This window comes from Acinonyx jubatus, chromosome A1, assembly GCF_027475565.1.
Source record: "Acinonyx jubatus isolate Ajub_Pintada_27869175 chromosome A1, VMU_Ajub_asm_v1.0, whole genome shotgun sequence".
Lineage (NCBI taxonomy): Eukaryota > Metazoa > Chordata > Mammalia > Carnivora > Felidae > Acinonyx > Acinonyx jubatus.
Window position 1 is genome coordinate 120,128,194 of NC_069380.1, and position 21,028 is coordinate 120,149,221.

Genomic DNA, 21,028 nt, shown 5'->3' on the forward strand with positions numbered 1-21,028 from the left:
AATAAAGGGGCAGCTGGGTGGCTCAGTCGGTTAAGCGTCTGACTTCAGCTCAGGTCATGATTTCACAGTTCGTGGGTTCAAGCCCCACATCAGGCTCTGTGCTGACAGCTCAGAGCCTGGAGCCTGTTTCAGATTCTGTGTCTCCCTCTCTCTCTTCCCCTACCCTGCTCACTCTCTGTACCTCTGTCTCAAAAGTAAATAAACATTAAAAAAAAAAATTTGTTTTTAAAATAACTAATAAAAACAATTTAAAAAATAAATAAAAGCAACTTTGGAGGGGTGCATGGCTGGCTCAGTCAGTAGAACATGCAACTTGATCTCAGGGACTTTGACTTCAAGAGCCCCATGTTCAGCATGGAGCTTACTAAAATAAAAACAAAAAAAAGTAACTTTGGAAAAGAATGTGTTGACTAGATTCTAAGAACAAAAAGTATATACAAACATTGTACTTTAGTTGGTAAAACTGTTCCTCCCAGGAGTATGGGTTAAGCAGTTCTGAACCACCAGTAGACTAGGATTGAATAAATTATATACTATAAATAATGAGGGCCAGATTTCTCAATGTCAGAGACAGAAGTCACAAATTGGCAAAGGGAGAATGCTAGAATGAGCCTTATGGTGCTAACAGGGAGCCAAAGTTATCAGTATGAACTTTTTTTTTTTTTGAGGTAAACTCTAACCCCACTGTGGGGCTCAAACTCATGACCCCAAGATCAAGAGTCACATGCTCTATCAAATAAGTCAGCCAGGTACCTCCCAGTAAGAACTTTTTAAACATATATAGAGATAAAGAACTATTATAGACAGGTGCATATATGTGGGTTACCAGGGTTAATATATATATTTCCTTGCTCTTTCTACTGAAAGGAGCTACAATGAGTATACCTAGCATTCAGAACTTAGTTTTCTAAATACCATTTCTCAACTAAAGGAAACAGGCCTCCTTGGGGATGTGGTTGATTCCAGGGCTGGAACAGGGAAAATCTAAGACAAAGCTGTAGTATCTTGGCACCAGAAAATAATAAAGGGCTTCAAAAAGAAAAGAAAAAAGATGGGAGCATATCAGATAGCCACAGGAGCCAGCATAAAAGACTCTCAATGACCAAAATCAGAACAAGTTGAGTAATTACAATAACAACCCCCAAACACCAGAGAGTACTGGAGTATAACCCAAAGAATAAAATAAATATGCATGAATCCACACCGATATAAAAAGGGACTGAATAAATAAGTAACTGGGGAAGAGAGGACAACTATTCTTTTCCGAAGAATTCTAGGTAATAAATGGAGAAAGAATGAGGGAAATGGAAAATCACTATTAGAACAACACAGTAATAGGGTGCCTAGGTGGCACAGTCAAATAAGCATCTGACTCTTGATTTCAGCTCAGATCATGATCTCACAGTTCATGAGTTCAAGCCCCAAATCAGGCTCTGCACTGACAGTGTGGAGTCTGGAATTCTCTCTCTCCCTCTCTCAAAAATAAACATACATTAAAAAAAAAAAAAAAAAAAAAAGAACACAGTAATAACTATAGCAGGCAGGCAAGACCCACAGATGAATGCTAAAATTAATGAGAAAATATTTAAAAAGAAGATATTGAGGCGCCTGGGTGGCTGTCGGTTAAGCGTCCAACTTCGGTTCAGGCCACTATCTCAGAGTTCATGGGTTCGAACCCTGCGTCAGGCTCTGTGCTGACAGCCCAGAGCCTGGAGCCTGCTTCGGATTCTGTGTCTTCCCCTCTCTCTGCCCATCTCCCACTCATGATCTGTCTCTCAAAAATAAATAAACATTATAAATAAATAAATAAATAAATAAATAAATAAATAAATAGTACTATTTCCATAGCGTCAAAGTATCTCTCAAAATATACACAAATCAAGGGGGAAAATGGAGTCCCTACAGTAGAAAAACCTGACAGACACCACCTAAACCGAATGATCAAGGTTAACATCACCAGTAATGAGATACCAATATCATTCGCTCACTGATACGATGCAATGAGGAGGACATGTCACCTCTCAATCAACTCATGACTCATGAGAAAGCATTAAACAAACTCAAATTGAGGCACATTCTATAAATTATCTGACCAGCACTCTCCAGAAGTGTGAAAATCAAGGAAGACAAAGATGGAAGAGACTAAGGAGACATACTAAGGAGATGTGACAAGTAAATGCAATGTGGAATCTTGGATTAGACCTGCAAACAGAGTAAGGGTGTTAATGAAAAAACTGTTCAAAGTCAAATGAGGTTTGTAGTTCAGTAAACAGGATTGTTCAAATGTTAATTTCTTGGCTTTCAGGGTTATATATGTTCAAATGTTAATTTCTTAGCTTTCATGGTTATATAAGATGTAACCTTAGAGGAACTTAGGGGATCATGAGGGAACTCCGCTCTACCTTGCAATTCTTCTCTAAATCTAAAATTTATTGCCGAAAAAAGCAAAAAGGGGGGAAAAAGGCCATTGAAAAGTCAGAAAAATAATTTCTGGCTTTGTTACTTTTTCAAAATTACTGAGTACTTTTTATGTGCTAAGTCCTGAAAATACAAAGATAAATTAGTCAAGGCACCTGGGTGGCTCAGTCAGTTAAGCGTCTGACTTTTGATTTCGGCTCAGATTGTAATCTCATGGTTTGTGAGATCAAACCCCGCCTCAGGCTCTGTGCTCACTGCATAGAGCCTGCCTCTCTCTGACCCTCCCCCATGCACACTCTCTCAAAGTAAATAAACATTAAAAAAAAAAAAGACAAATATAAATTAGACAAATATAAAATTTCAACCAAAATAAATATTATTAACCACCAAACCTTTTTTCCTTTGGCTTTATCCTTAATTATTACATCTTCTGTTTTAACATTGATTTCTTCCTCTTCCTCTTCTTCATCTGGAAAATCAGGGGGGCAACCATAAAGCTCTATTTCTCTTTTCAGTTTATCAGCACATGCCTATAACAAATACAACATTAGAGTGAAGTTCAAAATTTGAGGTAGAAACAATTTGAATTTTTTGGTATTTTTACAGCCAACTAAAATTGACTCTGAAATTTTCTGCAATACACCTATACACATGTGGATCACAATAGAAAACTCACATGATAAAATTCATGTACCTCAAAATTCACTAATTTATACATTAGTATTTTACTGCTTTTATTCAGCAAGCATTTATTCAACACTCAAAGTTCTTAATGTAGTATACTTTGTTAGACATTAAAAGTTCAAAAATACATAAGACATGAGGTGCCTGAGTGGCTCAGTCAGTTGAGATCTGACTTCAACTCTGGTCCTGATCTGGTGGTTCACCAGTTCGAGACCTGTGTTGGGCTCTGTGCTAACATCTCAGAGCCTGGAGTTGGCTTCAGATCTGTGTCTCCCTCTCTGCTCCTCCCCTGCTCACACTCTGTCTCTGTCTCTCTCTCAAAACTAAAATAAACATGAAAAAAAAATAATTTTAAGAGAAAAATGTAAGACATAGCGTTATCATTTTGAATAACAATATGAATCACAGCATTTATCAATTTAAAGATTACTATTTTATATCCTCATCATCATCACAACCTTCCGAGGTAGATAGGACAGGTATTTAGTTAGAAAACACACACTTGAGAGATGAAGGGGTTTATCCAAAAGTTATAAATCTAGCAAGCTGCAGAGATAACACATGAACTTTGGCTTTCCACCCCAGCTCCTCTCAATTACACTATAATATCACATATAACACATATCATACACATATATTATATATGTATATTATGTATGTGTATGTATATTTACATATATAGTATATGTATTATATATGTATATGTATACACATGTACATATGTATATGTAATATATATATATACACACACACACAAAGACGACACCAAGCTAAAGTTAAGAGAAAAATGCAAATATAGGATTATGACTTTTAAAAACGAAGGGGACTCTTCCATGCAGAAGAATTTCAGTTAACAAATAAGGAAAGAATGACACAACTAGAAAGTCACCATTTTGTAAACGCTTACTCAATAAGTGAAGCAGACAAGGAGCATCAAATGATGCTAAAACAACTGGGTTATTGGATAACCAGATATTCAGAGGCTCCCAAAATATCATCTGTAGATTACTTTTCAATAACCCACCTTCAGAATGAATAAATCTGACAGTTACTAGCTCAACATCATTAAAATGGGACAAAGTGCCATTCTATGCCTTTTGATGTGATACAATGGGAAGTTTACGCCTCACCAATGTAGTATTCTTGTCAAAATATTTAACCCAGATATAATCATGAAGAAAAAATCAGAAAATGCAGACTATGGACCATTCTACAAAATAACTAGCATACACTCTTCAACGACATCAACGTCATGACAAACTACAAGAAACCAAAAAGAATTAATGACCAAATGCAACGTGTGACCGACAACACACAAAGTAAAAAAAGGCCGGAAAGGACATTTTGGGACAACTAGAAACATCTGACTAGAGATTAGATGAAGATGCTAATATTACATCAATGTTAAATTTCTTGGAGGGGATAATGAAACTGTGATGATGTATAAAATGCCTTTGTTCTCAAAAGACACATGCTAAAGTAGTTAGAGGTAACACAGCATGATATGTGTAACTTACTTTCAGTGAGTTCACAGAAACAGAGAAAAGAAAGTATGCATGTATTACATGTGCATTAAGAGAACCAAAGGAATTATAGAAAATGTTAATATTCGGTAACTATGAGTGAAGGGTATATGGCTGTTCATTCTATCCTTTTACCTGTTCTGCAGGTTTGACATTTTTCAAAATAAAAGGTTGGAGAAGCAAAAGAAATGGGAAGTTAAATTTCCCAACCCTCTTACATTTAAGGAATCCTTTCGACAATAATTGTCTGGCCCCTTCTTTACTGAGAATTATTTCTAATATAAATTTATGACAAACGAAGACATTTGCAAACATGATCAAAATATGATACAACTAAAACAAACAGTATTATACATTTAAAAAACTGTTTATTACTCTATGTATGTCATGAATACTTGTTAATAGTTATTATCTAACTTGAAAACATCAATATCAATATGTAAGGTCACCAATAGAGATACAAAAATTACTGAGAAATCACTTAGACCTGGGGCGCCTGGGTGCCTCAGTTGGTTGAGCGCCCGACTTTGGCTCAGGTCATAATCTCGCGGTTCATGGGTTCAAGCCCCGCGTCAGGTTCTGTGCTGACAGCTCAGAGCCTGGAGCCTGCTTTGGATTCTGTGTCTCCCTCACTCTCTGCCTGTCCCTTGCTCATGCTCTGTCTCTGTCTCTCAACAATAAATAAATGTTAAAAAATTTTTTTGGGGGGCGCCTGGGTGGCTTGGTCGGTTGAGCGTCCGACTTCGGCTCAGGTCATGATCTCACGGTCTGTGAGTTCGAGCCCCACATCGGGCTCTGTGCTGACAGCTCAGAGCCTGGAGCCTGTTTCAGATTCTGTGTCTCCCTCTCTCTCTGCCCCTCCCCTGTTCATGCTCTGTCTCTCTCTGTCTCAAAAATAAATAAACATTAAAAAATAATAAATAAATAAATAAATAAATAAATAAATAAAAATTAAAAAAATAAATAAAATTTTTTTTGTTAAAAGAAATCACTTAGACCTTAACGTGTACCCTTTATTTAAGTACTTCTTCAAATGCCTTTTAAATTTTAATTTTCATGGGACACGGGGTGGCTCACTCAGTTAAGCTTCCAACTTCGGCTCAAGGTCATGATCTCACAGTTCATGCATTTGAGCCCTGCATTGAGCTCTGCACTGACAGCATGGAGACTGCTTGGGATTCTCTCCCTCTCTCTCCCTGCCCCTCTTCTCCACTCATTCTCTATCTCTCTCAAAATAAATAATAAATAAACTTAAAAAACTGTTTCTCAGGGCGCCTGGCTGGCTCCGTTGGTTGAGCGTGCAACTTCGTCTCAGGTCATAATCGCACCGTTCATGGGTTCGAGCTCTGCATCGGGCTCTGTGCTGGCAGCTCAGAGCCTGGAGCCTGCTTCGAATACTGTGTCTCTGTCTCTCTCTCTGACCCTGCCCTGCTCACGCTCTCTCTCTCTCTCAAAAATAAATAAACATTAAAAAAATATTTTTTAACTGTTTCTAATTGAAAAAAATAGTTTTCACTATAATGAATTCAGCTCATGCCAAGACATTGCATTATAATAAATACCTGAAAATACTATTTCAAGCTCTTAAATTGGACATTACATCTGCTTTAAGCTAAAAAGAGTAGGAACCAATCCCAAAAGCAATCTTACCTTGATAGGCATTCCAGTACAGTGTAAACCAAAGGGAAACAGACAAATTTTTCCTTTCAGTCTCTGGTATCCTACTGCAAACTACAAAAAGAAAACTAAATTTAAATTATAAGTTTAAATGCTAGATGAATACAGAATGTTGACTGTTCATGAAGATCATGGGCTCAGATTTCCTCTTCCTCTCTTGCTTTAGAAGGAAGTCATTCCCTGGAGCGTCTGGGTGGCTCAGTCAGTTAAGAGTCTGACTCTTGATTTCAGCTCAGGTCATAATATCAGGTTCATGAGAACGAGCCCTACATCAGGCTCTGCATTAACAATGTGGAGCCTGCTTGGGATTCTCTGTCTCCCTCTGTCTGCCCTTCCCTGCCCCACTCAAAAATAAATAAATAAATATTAAAAAAAAAAAAAAAGAAAGAAAGAAAAAGAAGAGAAGGAAGTCATTCCAAAATTCTGGCCCATTGTTCTTTTTTTCTGTCTTTTCAGCAAAAAGGAATTACTTATGACCATGCATAAATAATTAGAACCCTGCACACATACACACAGCATATACAAATTAAATATAAGAATATTTAATATAGGTAAAAATATAAAATTTAGGCTTAAAATTAAGGAATTCTAAGTTCTCTTAACAGGAAATCCCATATATGCCATTTTCTTCAAAACAGTATTATAAAAGACTCTCAATCCCATTATGTTAACCACAGAGGAAACATTACCTCACATTTGGATAAAGAAAATGTGTGTCCCAAATGAAGGCGCCCATTCATATACGGATATGGGAAGGTTACAAAGTACTTGCCCTTGCTGCAAAACAATCATGAAAAAACAAAGTACAGAAAAGAAAATGTTAAGTTCCTTTTAAAATGAGGAGGTAGGGTGAAGGGAAAGCTTATTACAAACAACTTGTTTAAATTTTATTATTTAAAAGACCTTTAAAAGTAAACATATGAATGTGGAAATTAAAAGCCCTCTGAAATTGAAACTTAATTGTGATTTAGAAAAAATAAAATGTTTATGGTTAGATATTAAAGAAATAAATATCCTTGCAGCAAATACTGGAGGTTTAACTTAAAAATGCTGAGTAAAGATAATTTACTGAGGATAATTTTAATACTCTTAGAAAACTGGATTAATTTAATATTTTAGTGATTAAATGAGATTTGCCTTCATTTGATATATATAAAGCAATTCAAAGTCCATCAGCTATAATAAAACATCTTCAGTATTACATGACACATGGAAAATTAATTTAAGAAGTGTCTCTCTAAAGCTGTTTAATTTATTATATTATTTTTTCTTACAATCAAATGTATAACATACCTATAAAAGTTACAAAGCACAATAAAATGAATGCCTGTAAGCATGCTATCCAAGTGATGAGCCCACTGAATCTACACTGTGTGCTCCTCAGTCCTCTCCCCGCAGAGAAAACCAGTATCTTGAAATCTACTTTTGTCATTCCCTTCATTCTGAATAGTTTATATCTCTGTCTGTGTCCTTAAACAATGTTATCACTTACTTTTGCTCACCTATGGGCTTCATTAAAAATTATACACCAGGGCACATGGCTGGCTCAGTTGGTAGAGCAAGCGACTCTAGGGTTGTGATTTCAAGCCCCATGTCGGGTGGAGATATTACTGAAAAAAACTTTTTTTTCATTCAATGTTACATTTCTAAGTTCCCTCACTTCATTTTCTTTCATGGAACAAAGTTTTCAGTTCACTCTCGATAACTTTACCTGAAGTTGGCCAAAATTCTAGAAACAACAAAAGCTATAAAGTATAACATCAAAGACTTTATATTACAGCAACACTCTTAATTTCTTAAAAAAAAAAAAAAAAAAAAAAAAAAAAAGTCCAAATTCAGAGTTGCCTGAGTGGCTCAGTCAGTTAAGTGTCTGACTTCAGATCAGGTTGTAATCTTGCAGTTTGTGCCTTTGACCTCAGCATCGGGTTCTCTGCTGTCAACACAGAGCCTGCTTTAGATCCTCTGTCCTCCTCTCTCTCTGTACCCCCCTGCACATGCAGGCTTTCTCTCTCTTTCACAAAAATAAACATAAAAAAAATTCCACTAGCATGTTGCTTAGTAGCAAGGAAAGTACCTTTTGAAATCAGAATGTCCTAAAAAGTAGTCCAGGCCCTGTCAATTCCTAGCTATGCAACCTTGAACTGGTTACTTAGCCTCCCTGTACCTCAGTATCCTCATCTAGAAAATGGGAATAGGGGCACCTGGGTGGCCCAGTCAGTTGAGCATCTGACTTTGGCTCAGGTCAAGATTTCATGGTTTGTGGGTTTGAGCCCCATGTTGGGCTCTGTGCTGACAGCTCAGAGCCTGGAGCCTGCTTCAGATTCTGTGTCTCCCTCTCTCTCTGCCCTTCCGCTGCTTGTGCTCTGACTCTGTCTCTCAAAAATAAATAAATGCTTAAAAAATATATTAATAAAGAAATAAAATAAAATAAGGATAAAAATACTGCTAACCTTAAAGGGTTATTAAAAAGATTAAATGATAATAGGCATACTAAAAATGGAATATTTCCTAAGCCTTTGCATAACAACCAATAAGTTTTTAAGATTAGCTACTATTTTAATTATTGTCAATGTATTTCGTCACTGTAACAAGAACATTTTTCTACATTTCAACATATCTGAAATTGAGATGCTCCTATAATTGATGCATACATTTATTACACTACTGTTTGGGGGCAGTTATTTTGTTTTTGTTTTTCCCTAGTACCATATCATTACCTGTGGCTTGTCTTATAATTGATGCTTAAAACCAAGGCAATACAGTATTTATGAAATAAGATCTTAAAATACAGAAACCCTTGAAAAAAAATTTTTAAAGAGTTGGGTTGTTGTTGTTTTTTTTGTTTTGTTTTGTTTTTTAGCATTTATTTATTTCTGAGAGAGAGAGAACACACCCAAGCTAGCAAGCAAGGGAAGGGCAAAGAGAGGGAGACAGAGGATCTGAACAGGGCTCCACCCTGACAGCAGAAAGACCGATGTGGGGCTCCAACTCATGAACCACAAGATCATGACCTGAGCCAAAGTCAGAAGCTTAACTGACTAAGCCACCAAGGTGCCCGTGAAACCCTTCAAAATTTAATACTTGGTGTCTTTGGAGATAATTAGCACCATAATATTAATCTCTACTAGAATAATCTCATTTTATCAGTTAGGAAAGACAAAACTTCAAAACATTCTCTTTTGTCTAAATATGAAAAATATTAGTTAAAAAAAAAGCTATGTAGAAAAAGTCCTTTAAGAATTCTATAGGAGCATCTAGCTCACTCAGAGAGCATGCAACTCTTGATCCCAGGGTTGTGAATTCAAGTCCCACACTAGGCACAGAGCTCACTTAAAAAAAAAAAAAAAAAAGAATTCTATTGGAAAGAAAATCCTACTCTGAAATCGAGAAAATAAAAGTTACCTTCTTCAGCCTGTTTCAGACATTATAAGTACAATCTGCCTTATCCTTTCCACAAAGCAGTTTCTGTAGCCAACAGTTTTGGGAACACAAGGTGTAGAACTTCATAAAGTACTACTCACCTAGTCTGGTTCTCCACATTAGATGCATTAACCTCAAACACTTTCTCAGTATCCCATTTCTGTTGGATTTCTTTCTCAATCTTCTTCAAAAAGTCTACTTTTGCTGTTCCTTTTCTTTCCTATTGGACACAAAAGAGATACAACAACCCACTCTATACTTGGACAGTCTTGCTTTAAAAAAAGAAAAAAAAAATACGTTCACATAGAACAAGCTGTTTACTGATAGGCAATTTTTCCATGGTTATCATGAACTTTAAACAAACAAGATTAAAAATTTGCGCTATCACAATCTGTCTACTTTAAACACCAAAGGGATAGTTAATGAATTACTAAAATATATAAAGGGCTTTGAAATACTTCTATTAAATGAGACACTAAAACAGATACTGTTCCTATTTAGTTAAGATGCACAAATACTTAGAAAAGTACAAGATGGCCAAGCTGCAATAATGCTCAATCAAAGGATGCTGAGACCCAATGGGAAGAGGCTGAGGAAGGGTTAGTAATCTACATGTTTTTTTTCAAGGCAACTGATGAAGAACTCCTCTCCAAAATGGTTAACAGACTATTAACATGAAATTTAAATGAAACAGAATGGCAAGCATGTCTCTAATATATCAGATGTACCAGCAACATTGCCATCCTTCCATAAGCTGCCTGTGGATGAAAGCGAAAGCAAAAAAACATGTATGATCATTCTACCTCTGAAAAGGAAGCACTAGAGCTTCCTTCTCAGTTTGTGACTGTGTGAAAAACAGATGCTAAAAGCAGGTAAGCCAAAGCTGGCGTGGAATGAAACACAGGGCAGACAAGTATGAAAGTTGGATACTAATGGACCATACACAAATCTAATTCTGTTTTGAAATTTAGTATTAGTCTCTAAAATGTATTTTCTGGTATAGTTATCTGAACTGAAATTGGATTTTACCCCCTTCTTACGTGCAAACATTCCCAGATTGTGCAGCATTTTCAAATGAGAAAATACCTGGGTTCTATTCATACCTTTTTTTTAAGGTTGTTTTTTTTTTTAAGTAATCTCTACACCCAACATGAGGCTCAAACTTACAACCCCAAGATCAAGAGTCACATGTTCTACCAAGTGAGCCAGCCAGGTGCCTCTGGGTTCTACTCATACTTTTACAACCTACTACACAAGACGACGTTGCCAACTTACCTAAAGACTGCAACTCAGTCTCCTTTAAGAGTGCCCCTCTCTGTCCTTTTACCCAACAATGTAAAAAATGCTTTCCATTGGGGCGACTGGCTGGCTCAGTCCAGAGAGCACACAACTCTTGATCTTGGGTACGTGAGTTCAAGCCCACACTGGGCATATAATTCACTTAAAAATATGTATTTAGGGGTGCATGGGTGGCTCTGCCAGCTGAGCATCCAACTTCAGCTCAGGTCATGATCTCACAGCTCATGAGTTCAAGCCTCATGTCGGGCTCTGTGCTGACAGTGTGGAGCCTGCTTGGGATTCTCTCCCTTTCCCTCTCTCCCTGTCCCCTCCCCACATGCTCTCTCTCTTCTCTTTCTCAGATAAACTTTAAATAGATACACAATGTATATACACACATATGTATATACGTGAGATCAGGTCAAGATCTCAGTTTGTGAGTTCGAGACGCGCGCTGGGCTCTGTGCTGACAGCTCAGAGCCTCGAGCCTGCTTCAGATTCTGTGTCTCCCTCCCTTCCCCTGCTCACACTCTGTCCCTCTCTCTCAAGAATAATCAAACATTAAAAAAATTTTTTTTAATTTTAAATTTTAAAAAGGTATTCTCTCTCTCTCCAAAATAAACAAACATTTAAAGAACATTGGGGCACCTGAGTGGCTCAGTCGAATGAGCATCTAACTTCAGCTCAGGTCATGATCTCCCAGTTCCTGAATTCGAGCCCTGCATCAGGCTCATTGCTGTGGTGCAGACACTGCTTCAGATCCTCTGCTCACCTCTCTCTGCCCCTCTCCCACCGGCGTTCTCTCAAAAATAAACATTTTTTTAAATCTACAAATAAAAAAAATTTTTTTTAATTTTTAAAAAAGGGGCGCCTCGGTGGCTCAGTTGGTTAAGCATCCGACTTTGGCTCAGGTCATGATCTCACAGCTTGTGGGTTTGAGCTCCACACTGGGCACTGTGCTGATAGCTCAGAGCCTGGAGTCTGCTTCGGATTCTCTGTCTCCCCCTCACTCACTCTCTCTCTCAAAAATAGACATTAAAAAAATTAATACATACACACACACACACACACACACACATATATTTTATACTACTTTTTAAAAAAGTGGACCACCTGGTGGCCTCGGTCAGTAGAGCATGTGACTCTCGACCTCTGTGTTATGAGTTGAAGCCCCACATTGTATGTAGAGCTTACAAAAACTATTTTTGGGGCACCTGGGTGGTCAGTTGGTTTAGCACCTGACTCCTGATTTCAACTTAGGTGATGATCTCATGGTTCATGGGATCAAACCCCATATCAGGCTCTGTGCTGAGTGTGGAGCCTGCCTGGGATTCTCTCTCCCTCTCTCTCTGACCATCCCCAGCTGACACTCTCGCTCTCTCTCAATCAATGAATCTATCAATCAATAAGCTTTCTATTTGTATCACAAATATACTGGACTTTTAAATGGTTACACAAATTTGAACACTTGCAAAGAGGAATTATGTGCAATAAAAAAACCCCAAACTTAACATTATTTCTCCAATAACTATCTTAAATATACTTTGTGTATTAAGTAATAAAATAACCAACACTATTAAAATTAAGATTTAATACAAATCTACTAAAAGGTATCAGCTCTGTTGTACTATTTTCAGTTTTCTATATTTTAAACCAAAGAATGGTTTCCTATTTTTTAACGTAGTTAAACGTAGTTTTTTTTTGTTTTTTTTTTTTAATTTTTTTTTCAACGTTTATTTATTTTTGGGACAGAGAGAGACAGAGCATGAACAGGGGAGGGGCAGAGAGAGATCGGAAACAGGCTCCAGGCTCTGAGCCATCAGCCCAGAGCCTGACGTGGGGCTCGAACTCACGGACCGCGAGATGGTGACCTGGCTGAAGTCGGACGCTTAACCGACTGCGCCACCCAGGCACCCCATCGTAGTTTTAACGTAGTTAAAAAACAGGAGACAAAGACAAGCAACAGAAAGATGAAATATCAGCTTACAAGGAGGAGGTAAATGATGGATTAAAGGAAGAACCTTGCCAGAGAGGCAGAGAAGAAATGAGAAAGAATTCCCTACTTTGAAAAGTCCTGGGGACACCTGGCTGACTCAGGCAGTGGAGCACACAACTCTTGACCTTGGGGTTGTGAGTTCTAGCCCTGTGCTGGATGTAGAGATTACTTAAAATCTTAAAGGGGCACCTGGGTGCCTCAGTCGGTTGAGCGTCCGACTTTGGCTCAGGTCATGATCTCATGGTATGTGAGTTCAAGCCCTATGTCGGGCTCTGTGCTGACAGCTCAAAGCCTGGAGCCTGCTTCGGATTCTGTGTCTCCCTCTCTCTCTGCCCCTCCCCCGCTCATGCTCTGTCTCTCTTTGTCTCTCAAAAATGAATAAACGTTAAAAAAAATTTTTTAATAAATAAAATCTTAAAGGGGCACCTGGGTAGCTCAGTCAGTTAAGCATCGGACTTCAGCTCAAGTCATGATCTTGCAGTTCATGGGTTCAAGCCCTGCACCACCCTGGGCTCTGTGCTGACAGCTCAGAGCCTGGAGCCTGTTTCAGTTTTTGTGTCTCCCTCTCTCGCTGCCCCTCTCCTGCTCAAACTGTGACACTCTCTCTCTCAAAAATTAGCATTAAAAAAAAAGTTTAAATAAATAAATAAACTCTTTGAAAAAAAGAGACAGAAAGAAAAAAGAAAAAGAAAAATCATAGACATAACAAGTTCCTCCAGTAATTAAAGGAAAATAAAAGTGACAAGGAAATATTTTGTTTCTATAAATCCTTACAGGATTGCTGAGTGGAAATGATATCAAAACACAAATATAATCAGGTCAATTCCTTTTCAGAGGATCTCTATAGCGGTCAGGATAGAGTCTATACTGTTAAACCTGGCACTTAAGGCCCTTCTTTTCTCATTTCTGCCAAGTCCCTCCCTCCTTCCTTTTTTATATATTTTTTTTAGTGTTTATTTATTTTTCAGAGAGAGCATGCACGCAAGCATGCACAAGCAAGGGAGGGGCAGAGAGAGAGGGATACACAGAATCTGAAGCAGGCTCCAGTCTCTGAACGGTCAGCACAGAGCCGGACATGGGGCTCGAACTCACAAATTGCGAGATCATGACCTGAGCCGAACTCACAGGCTTAACTGACTGAGCCATCCAGCCACCACTCAGGTCACCCACTGTAAAGGACATGAAAGAAACAGTCTTCACAAATTACTAAGAACTATGTTTTTTTTCACTGTTATTGAACACATTAAATGCACAAAGTCTCTTCTTTGAGGTTTCTGCTTCTCAGAAAAACTTGTCCATCAAAACATCCAAGGTCAATTGTAATGAAACCTTGATATTGGCCCCACCACCAACTGTTGTTTGACCTTGAGAAGTGACTTGATCAATCTGAGCCTTAATTTCTTCACTGGTTATTTAACTAGACAATTGGTTATAATAATTAGTTAAAAGGTTATTTGACAAGTCAGAGGTTCAAAACTTTGGCATTTTTGACAGTTTAGGCTAAATAATTTTTTGTGTTTTGTCTTGTGCATTGTAAGATGCTTAGAAGCATCCCCGGCTTCTGCCCACTAGATGCCAGGAGAATCCCCTAGTTGTGACAACCAAACAGTCTCCAGACCAAATGTTTTCAGGAGGACAAGACCATCCCCAGTAAAGAACCACTAAAAAAGATAACAAGCTCTTCCATATATTCATAATATTCTGCAGTTCTTGAAACTTTTATGAACATTAACTTTTTGCATCTTAACAATAACCCTAAGAAGGAGGCAGACCGGTGATTACCATTTCAAAGATGATAAATGATAAATCTGAAGTTCGGAGATCATTGCGTCAGCAAAAAGTCAAGGTGGACAAAAATGTTCATCTTCTGACTTCTATTTCTGCTTCCTCCTAGTACTCTAGCCATGTCCTAGCTGCCACCACTTACTAGCTGTAGAACCTTAGACAAATTCCTTAAGCTTTCTAAGCTTCTACTTCTTTATCTTTAAATGAGAATAAAAATTATACTAACATTATAGTATTGGTATGAAAATTAAAAGAGTTAAGGGGCTCCTAGGTGTCTCGGTTAAGTGTATGACTTTGGCTCAGGTCATGATCTCACACTTTGTGAGTTCGAGCCCCACATTGGGCTGTGTGCTGACAGCTCAGAGTCTGGAACCTGCTTCAGATTCTGTGTCTCCCTCTCTCTCTGCCCCTCCCCCACTTATGCTGTCTCTCTCTCAAAAATAAACAAACACTAAAAAGAAAGAGTTAATACAGACAAAGGACTTAACCTTGGGCTGGACCCATGGTAAATGCATGATAATGTTAACCAATACCACAAAGAGACATCTAGACATCATGTGATTTTATTAGGTATGAAAATGGCATTGGGATTATGTTTTAAGAGAAGTTATCATTACATTAAAAAATATTAAAATATGTATCGATGTAAAAACTTATACTAAACTATGTCAAATATGTATGTACAGTGCCTGGAATCTGCTTAAAATGAATCCTGAGGGGTGGAGGGGCAGGCTCCCAGGAAGGGATATATGAAACAAAATAGCCCTGAACTGCCAATTATTGAAGTTGGGTAATGGGTACACGGAAGTACATAATACTATTATCTCTATTTTGCTCACTATTTAAATTTTCCAAATGAAAGTTTAAAAACAATATTTTTTTTAGATTGGCTACTATGTTCATTATATCACATCCCCAGATCCCCTCTAAAAGTCTGATATGTAACTAGAAGAGCTTGGGGCGCTTGGGTGGCTTCATCAGTTAAGTGTCCAACTCTTGGTTTCAGCTCAGGTCATAATCTAATGGCTTGACCTCAAGCCACTGGTTGGGATTCTCTGTCTCCGTCCCTCTCTACCTCTCTCTCCCACTTGAGATCTCTCTCTCTCTCTCATTCTCACTCTCTCCCTCTCTCTCAAAAATACACAAATAAAAATTTTAAATACACAAAAATAAAAACAGAAATGTCAAAAGCTCTAAAAAATAAATACTATGCTGGGTGGCTCAGTCGGTTAAGCATCCAACTTCAGCTCGGGAAATGATCTCATGGTCTGTGAGTTTGAGCCCCACATCGGGCTCTGTGCTGACAGCTAAGAGCCTGGAGCCTGCTTCAGATCTATGTCTCCCTCTCTCTCTGCCCCTCCCCAGCTTGCATTCTGTCTCTGTCTCTCTCTCTCTCTCTCTCAAAAATAAACATTAAACAAATGTTTTAAAATAAATACTACTCTGATATGAAGAAGATTTTAGTTTATTATTTATAAATTCAATTATAAAATAAAAACTAATATCCTATCCATGCTATCACATGTTCATTGTCTTACACACTTTATTATTGATAAGATTTCCTCTGGAAACAGAAAACTTTCTTTACAGAAGATGTTTGCAAAAGAAATTTCCTAATTTGGCAAAAGACATGAATAGACACTTCTCCAAAGAAGACATCCAGATGGCCAACTGACACATGAAACAATGCTCCACATCACTCATCATCAGGGAAATACAAATAAAAACCACAATGAGATACCACCTGTCAGAATGGCTAACATTAACAACTCGGGCAACAACAGATGTTGGTGAGGATGCAGAGAAAGAGGAACCCTTCTGCACTGCTGGTGGGAATGCAAACTGGTGCAGCCACTCTGGAAAACAGTATGGAGGTTCCTCAAAAAACTAAAAATAGAACTACCCTACGACCCAGCAATTGCACTACTAGGTATTTATCCACAGGATACAGATGTGCTGTTTCAAAGAACACATGCACCCCCGTGTTTATAGCAGCACTATCGACAATAGCCAAAGTAAGGAAAGAGTCCAAATGTCCATCAATGGATGAATGGACAAAGAAGATGTGGTATATCTATACAATGGAGTATTATTGGGCAATCAAAAAGAATGAAATCTTGCCATTTGCAACTATGTGGATGGAACTAGAGGCTATTATGCTAAGTGAAATTAGTCAGAGAAAGACAAAAATCGTATGACTTCACTCATAGAAGGACTTTAAGAGACAAAACAGATGAACGTAAGGGAAGGGAAACAAAAATAATATAAAAACAGGGAGGGGAACAAAACAGAAGAGACTCATAAATATGGAGAACAAACTGAGGGTTACGGGAGGGGTTGTGGGAGGGGGGATGGGCTAAATAGGTAAGGGGCACCAAGGAATCTACTCCTGAAATCATTGCTGCACTATATGCTAACTAATTTGGATGTAAATTTTAAAAAATATAAAAAATAAAACAAGTTATTAAAAAAAAAAGAAATATCCTAATTAGCTTGCAATTGGGGGTAACACAATGATTAACAGAATGAACTCCAGTGTGGGACCAAATGAATTCTAATTCTTCCTCTGAGTAGACCTGATGCCTTATTTTCCCCATCAATAAAATGGGGATAAAGCACCCACTTTTATAGGGTTGTTCAGATGAAAACTTTTGTAAAACACTAATGCATGGCACAGAATAATCGGTACATTTAAAACACAAAATAAAATCGGTACATTTTATTATTTTTATTGTTACTTGTTCTTTCTAAAGGGAGATCTTACTGGATTCTTCCAATGAAACTAACTTTAAGGTCAGCCCAGTACCATGACAGTGTAAAACATGAATATTTGCAGAGGCCAAGAAGTGAATAAAGTAAAACAATCAGATCTACCAGAAATATTGCCAGTTTCCTTATACAAAACATAAAAAGAATAAAAATGTACTAAAGTCTTCCAAACTGAAAAAGCTCATTCCCATTAACACCAAAAAGAAGAAAAAAGAAAGAAAGACCTGCAAATTCCACATCAGCTAAGGATATCATCATGGGGGAGAGGGGTTGGTGGGAGGCAATGAGCAACTCGGAACAGAAGAAAAAGCTCTGGACCAGGAGTTGGAAGGCATGTGTTTTCCTGGGAAACAGGGTGACATAGTGACTGAAAAATGAATCAATCCCTTTGAGTTTTGATCACTTTCATCCTGTCCTAGTTATAAGAAATCAGACCTGTTAGGTAAGCTCTCTAAGCATGGGGTTCTTCATCTGTAAACTGCAAATAAGAGTGCCTAACTCAAATAGATTAGTGTGAACACTCAATAAGACAATTCAAATAAAATGCTAAACAAAAAGCATGACACATAAGAAATGTCAGTTATTGATATTATTGATCCTAACTCTGCTAGAATTCCAACTCTAATAATTCCTCAACCCCATTGGGTCCTACTGATCATGACCTTTTTTCACTAATCTTTAGGCGCCTACCACCCCATGTCCTCATTTCTGTCCCTTAAATCCATCTGTATAATTCTTCGGTTTTCCCTTTACCATTCTTGCCTGGCAAAACTCCATCCATCCGTCCCATCCAACTGCTCTGTTCCTTCACCTAGGCAGCTGAAAGTGGCAAGAGATAAGCACTCAACCATGCTGACTGGCCTCCATTTAAATTCATGTCCACTAATATCAAGTGATGCCCAGCCACACTACTAATTTCTGAAATCCACTTCGTTACTCCTTCTCCTAGACTAGTGCTTCTCAAACTTTAATGTGTATACTGTGCAATACAGTAGCCACTAGCCACACATGACTTGTTAATTTTAAAGTTCTATTAAAATTCAGTCCTTCAATTGCACTGGCCACATTTCAAGGGCTCAGTTGCCACATGTGGCTAGTGGCTCCCAAATTAGTGCAAATATAAAAAGTTCTATTGAGGGCAATGTCCTGGACAATTGTTTTATGCTTTCTCCTCTCTCCTCAATCCTCCAACAATTCCTCTTCCATCCTCATTTCTAGCTGTTAATCTTGGTTCTTAATTGAATTAGAAACCAGAAGTGAACAGAAAATCTTCACAGCCTCCCTCATCACATCTACCTACCCACATGCCTGTGTACCTATATAGTCTGTCTTCTTTCCTGTTACTATTAACCCTTCCACTGATGCACTGGATCTCATCCCTTCTGTTCTATTCAGGAACAGCACTTCAGCAATCATCCCTTTTCCACATCAATGTTTCCTTTCTACAGGGTAATTCCCATGAGCATACAAGTATTGGTAATTTCTTCTACCTAAAAAAAAGAAAAGAAAGTCCTCTTTTGACTTTCATCTATTACCCCAATTCTCTGCTCTCCTTTATAAAATTCCTCAAGAGTTATCCATACTCATGATCTCCAGTCCATCTCTTCCCATTCTTTCTTGAACCCAGCAGCCTTACATGACCTACATCCATCCACCCATCAATATCCATCACATACACTATCATCATTTCCAGTATCACTGTCCTTTGGATATACAATCCTCTTTGCTTTTCACTCAGTGTGGCTTCTGCCTAGATATCGTCTCCTCCATATAGCTGCATGGCTTGCTCCCTTACCTCCTTTTTGCCACAATGCCACCTTCTTAGAAAAGCCTTTGTTGATCACAGTTTTTTTTTTTAAACAAACTTTTTTTAATCTTTATTTTTGAGAGAGAGACAGAGACAGAGTGAGAGCAGGGGAGGAACAGAGAGAGAGGGAGATGCAGAATCCGAAGCAGGCTCCAGGCTCCAAGCTGTCAGCACAGAGCCCAACGCGGGGCTCGAACCCACAAACCGTGAGATCATGACCTGAGCCAAAGTCGGATGCTTATCCGACTGAGCCACCCAGGCGCCCCTTGATCACAGTTTTAAAACTGCAACCTACCCCACCTCACACTTAAGAGTCTCCCCTTCCTGCTCTATTTTTGTCAATAGGACTTACTGGCACCAGACATATTTTACCAAATATTTTAGCATGTAACTCTCTCATACACACACACGTAAACACCATGAATGTAGAGATAGATTTGTGTCTGTTTAAAAAAATTTTTTTTGTTAAAAGAAGGAACAAAGGGGGCGCCTGGGTGGCTCAGTGGGTTGAGCATCGACTTGGGCTCAGGTCATGATCTCACCACTTGTGGGTTCAAGCCCCACACTGGGCTCTGTGCTGACAGCTCAGAGGCTGGAGCCTGCTTGGAATTCCGTGTCTCCCTCTCTCTCTTTACCCCTCCCTTGCTCATGCTCTGTCTCTGTCTCTCAAAAATATATAAACATTAAAAAAAAAACAACTTTTTTTAAAGGAGGAACAAGGTTACCTACTTCCCTCTCTCCAAATGGGTTTTAGACACGTCGTGAAATTAACACACGTAACATTAAGTAGTGTGTAAAGTTAAAGATACCAGTTCCGGGCTCAAGAGATAGCAAGAAAAGGCGCATCCTCACAACATCCACACCTTTAACGTGGGGGTCAAGGCATTCCCTGTGTTTAGATAAGGATTTTTCCTTTCAGGACAACGGCTACCACATGGAGACCCCAGCTTCTGGCAAAAGGAAACAGATCAGCCGGGTTATAGGGCCGGGCAGAGCGGACTCTCTTCCCGCCAGAACTCACCGCCATGGCACCGCCCAACCAATTCTGCAACCCACGACAGTGACCTCGGCGATCCTCTCAAAGCAGTGATCCCAACCTTTCCCTTCCGTCTGGGGGTAGCCAGGCCTCCCAATACGCTGAAGCGCACACTACACCTGATGAGGCAATCGCCCGCTCACAGCTAACTACTGCCTTGCGCATCCCGTAGCCCGCCGGGAATTGTAGTTTCCAGACCACTAGAGCCCAAGTCTAGCATTCACTTATTGACTACAACTCCCATAGAGCAACAGGCTACCGGAAATTGAGCCTCTAGGTCACGCGGTGGTGACACCGGTAGTGATGTCAGGGGCATGTTGAACTACAAAGTCCATGAGGCTGTTCGAAGTCGCAGACTGCCGCGAACGCGCCTACGGTCCAGTTCCCTGGCCTTCAACCTTTTCACCCCGTGGCGCTGGGTTAGGTGTCTTGTCAGGATGCCAGGTTGCAAGGTTTATTAGTCTTCGGTGACTGAAGTGCTAATTATGGCTTGCCATTGTGCACAGATATTTAGTGCTGTCTGTGGCATTCAACAGCCCAGAATTCAGACGTTTTATTGCCATTTATTAACAGTCTCTATTTTTAAGCGTGAGGCCGGTAACCTACCGGGTTCCAGTGCCAAGCGCATTATTTCA

At 38.8% G+C, this 21,028-nt stretch overlaps 1 protein-coding gene across 1 annotated transcript in view; it reads right to left on the minus strand.

Annotated features, from left to right (window-relative positions):
- The window catches only part of LARS1 (leucyl-tRNA synthetase 1), a 74,945-nt gene extending 54,386 nt beyond the window's left edge, over nucleotides 1–20,559 (minus strand). The window contains exons 1-5 of the mRNA XM_027042355.2: nucleotides 20,379–20,559; nucleotides 9,824–9,942; nucleotides 6,992–7,079; nucleotides 6,276–6,356; nucleotides 2,811–2,948 (exon numbers count right to left, since the gene is read on the minus strand). Of these exons, the coding sequence (XP_026898156.2) occupies nucleotides 2,811–2,948; nucleotides 6,276–6,356; nucleotides 6,992–7,079; nucleotides 9,824–9,942; nucleotides 20,379–20,384 (432 nt within the window). The 5' untranslated portion in view covers nucleotides 20,385–20,559. The remainder of the gene's footprint in view (nucleotides 1–2,810; nucleotides 2,949–6,275; nucleotides 6,357–6,991; nucleotides 7,080–9,823; nucleotides 9,943–20,378) is intronic.
- Between the last annotated feature and the right edge of the window lie 469 nt (nucleotides 20,560–21,028).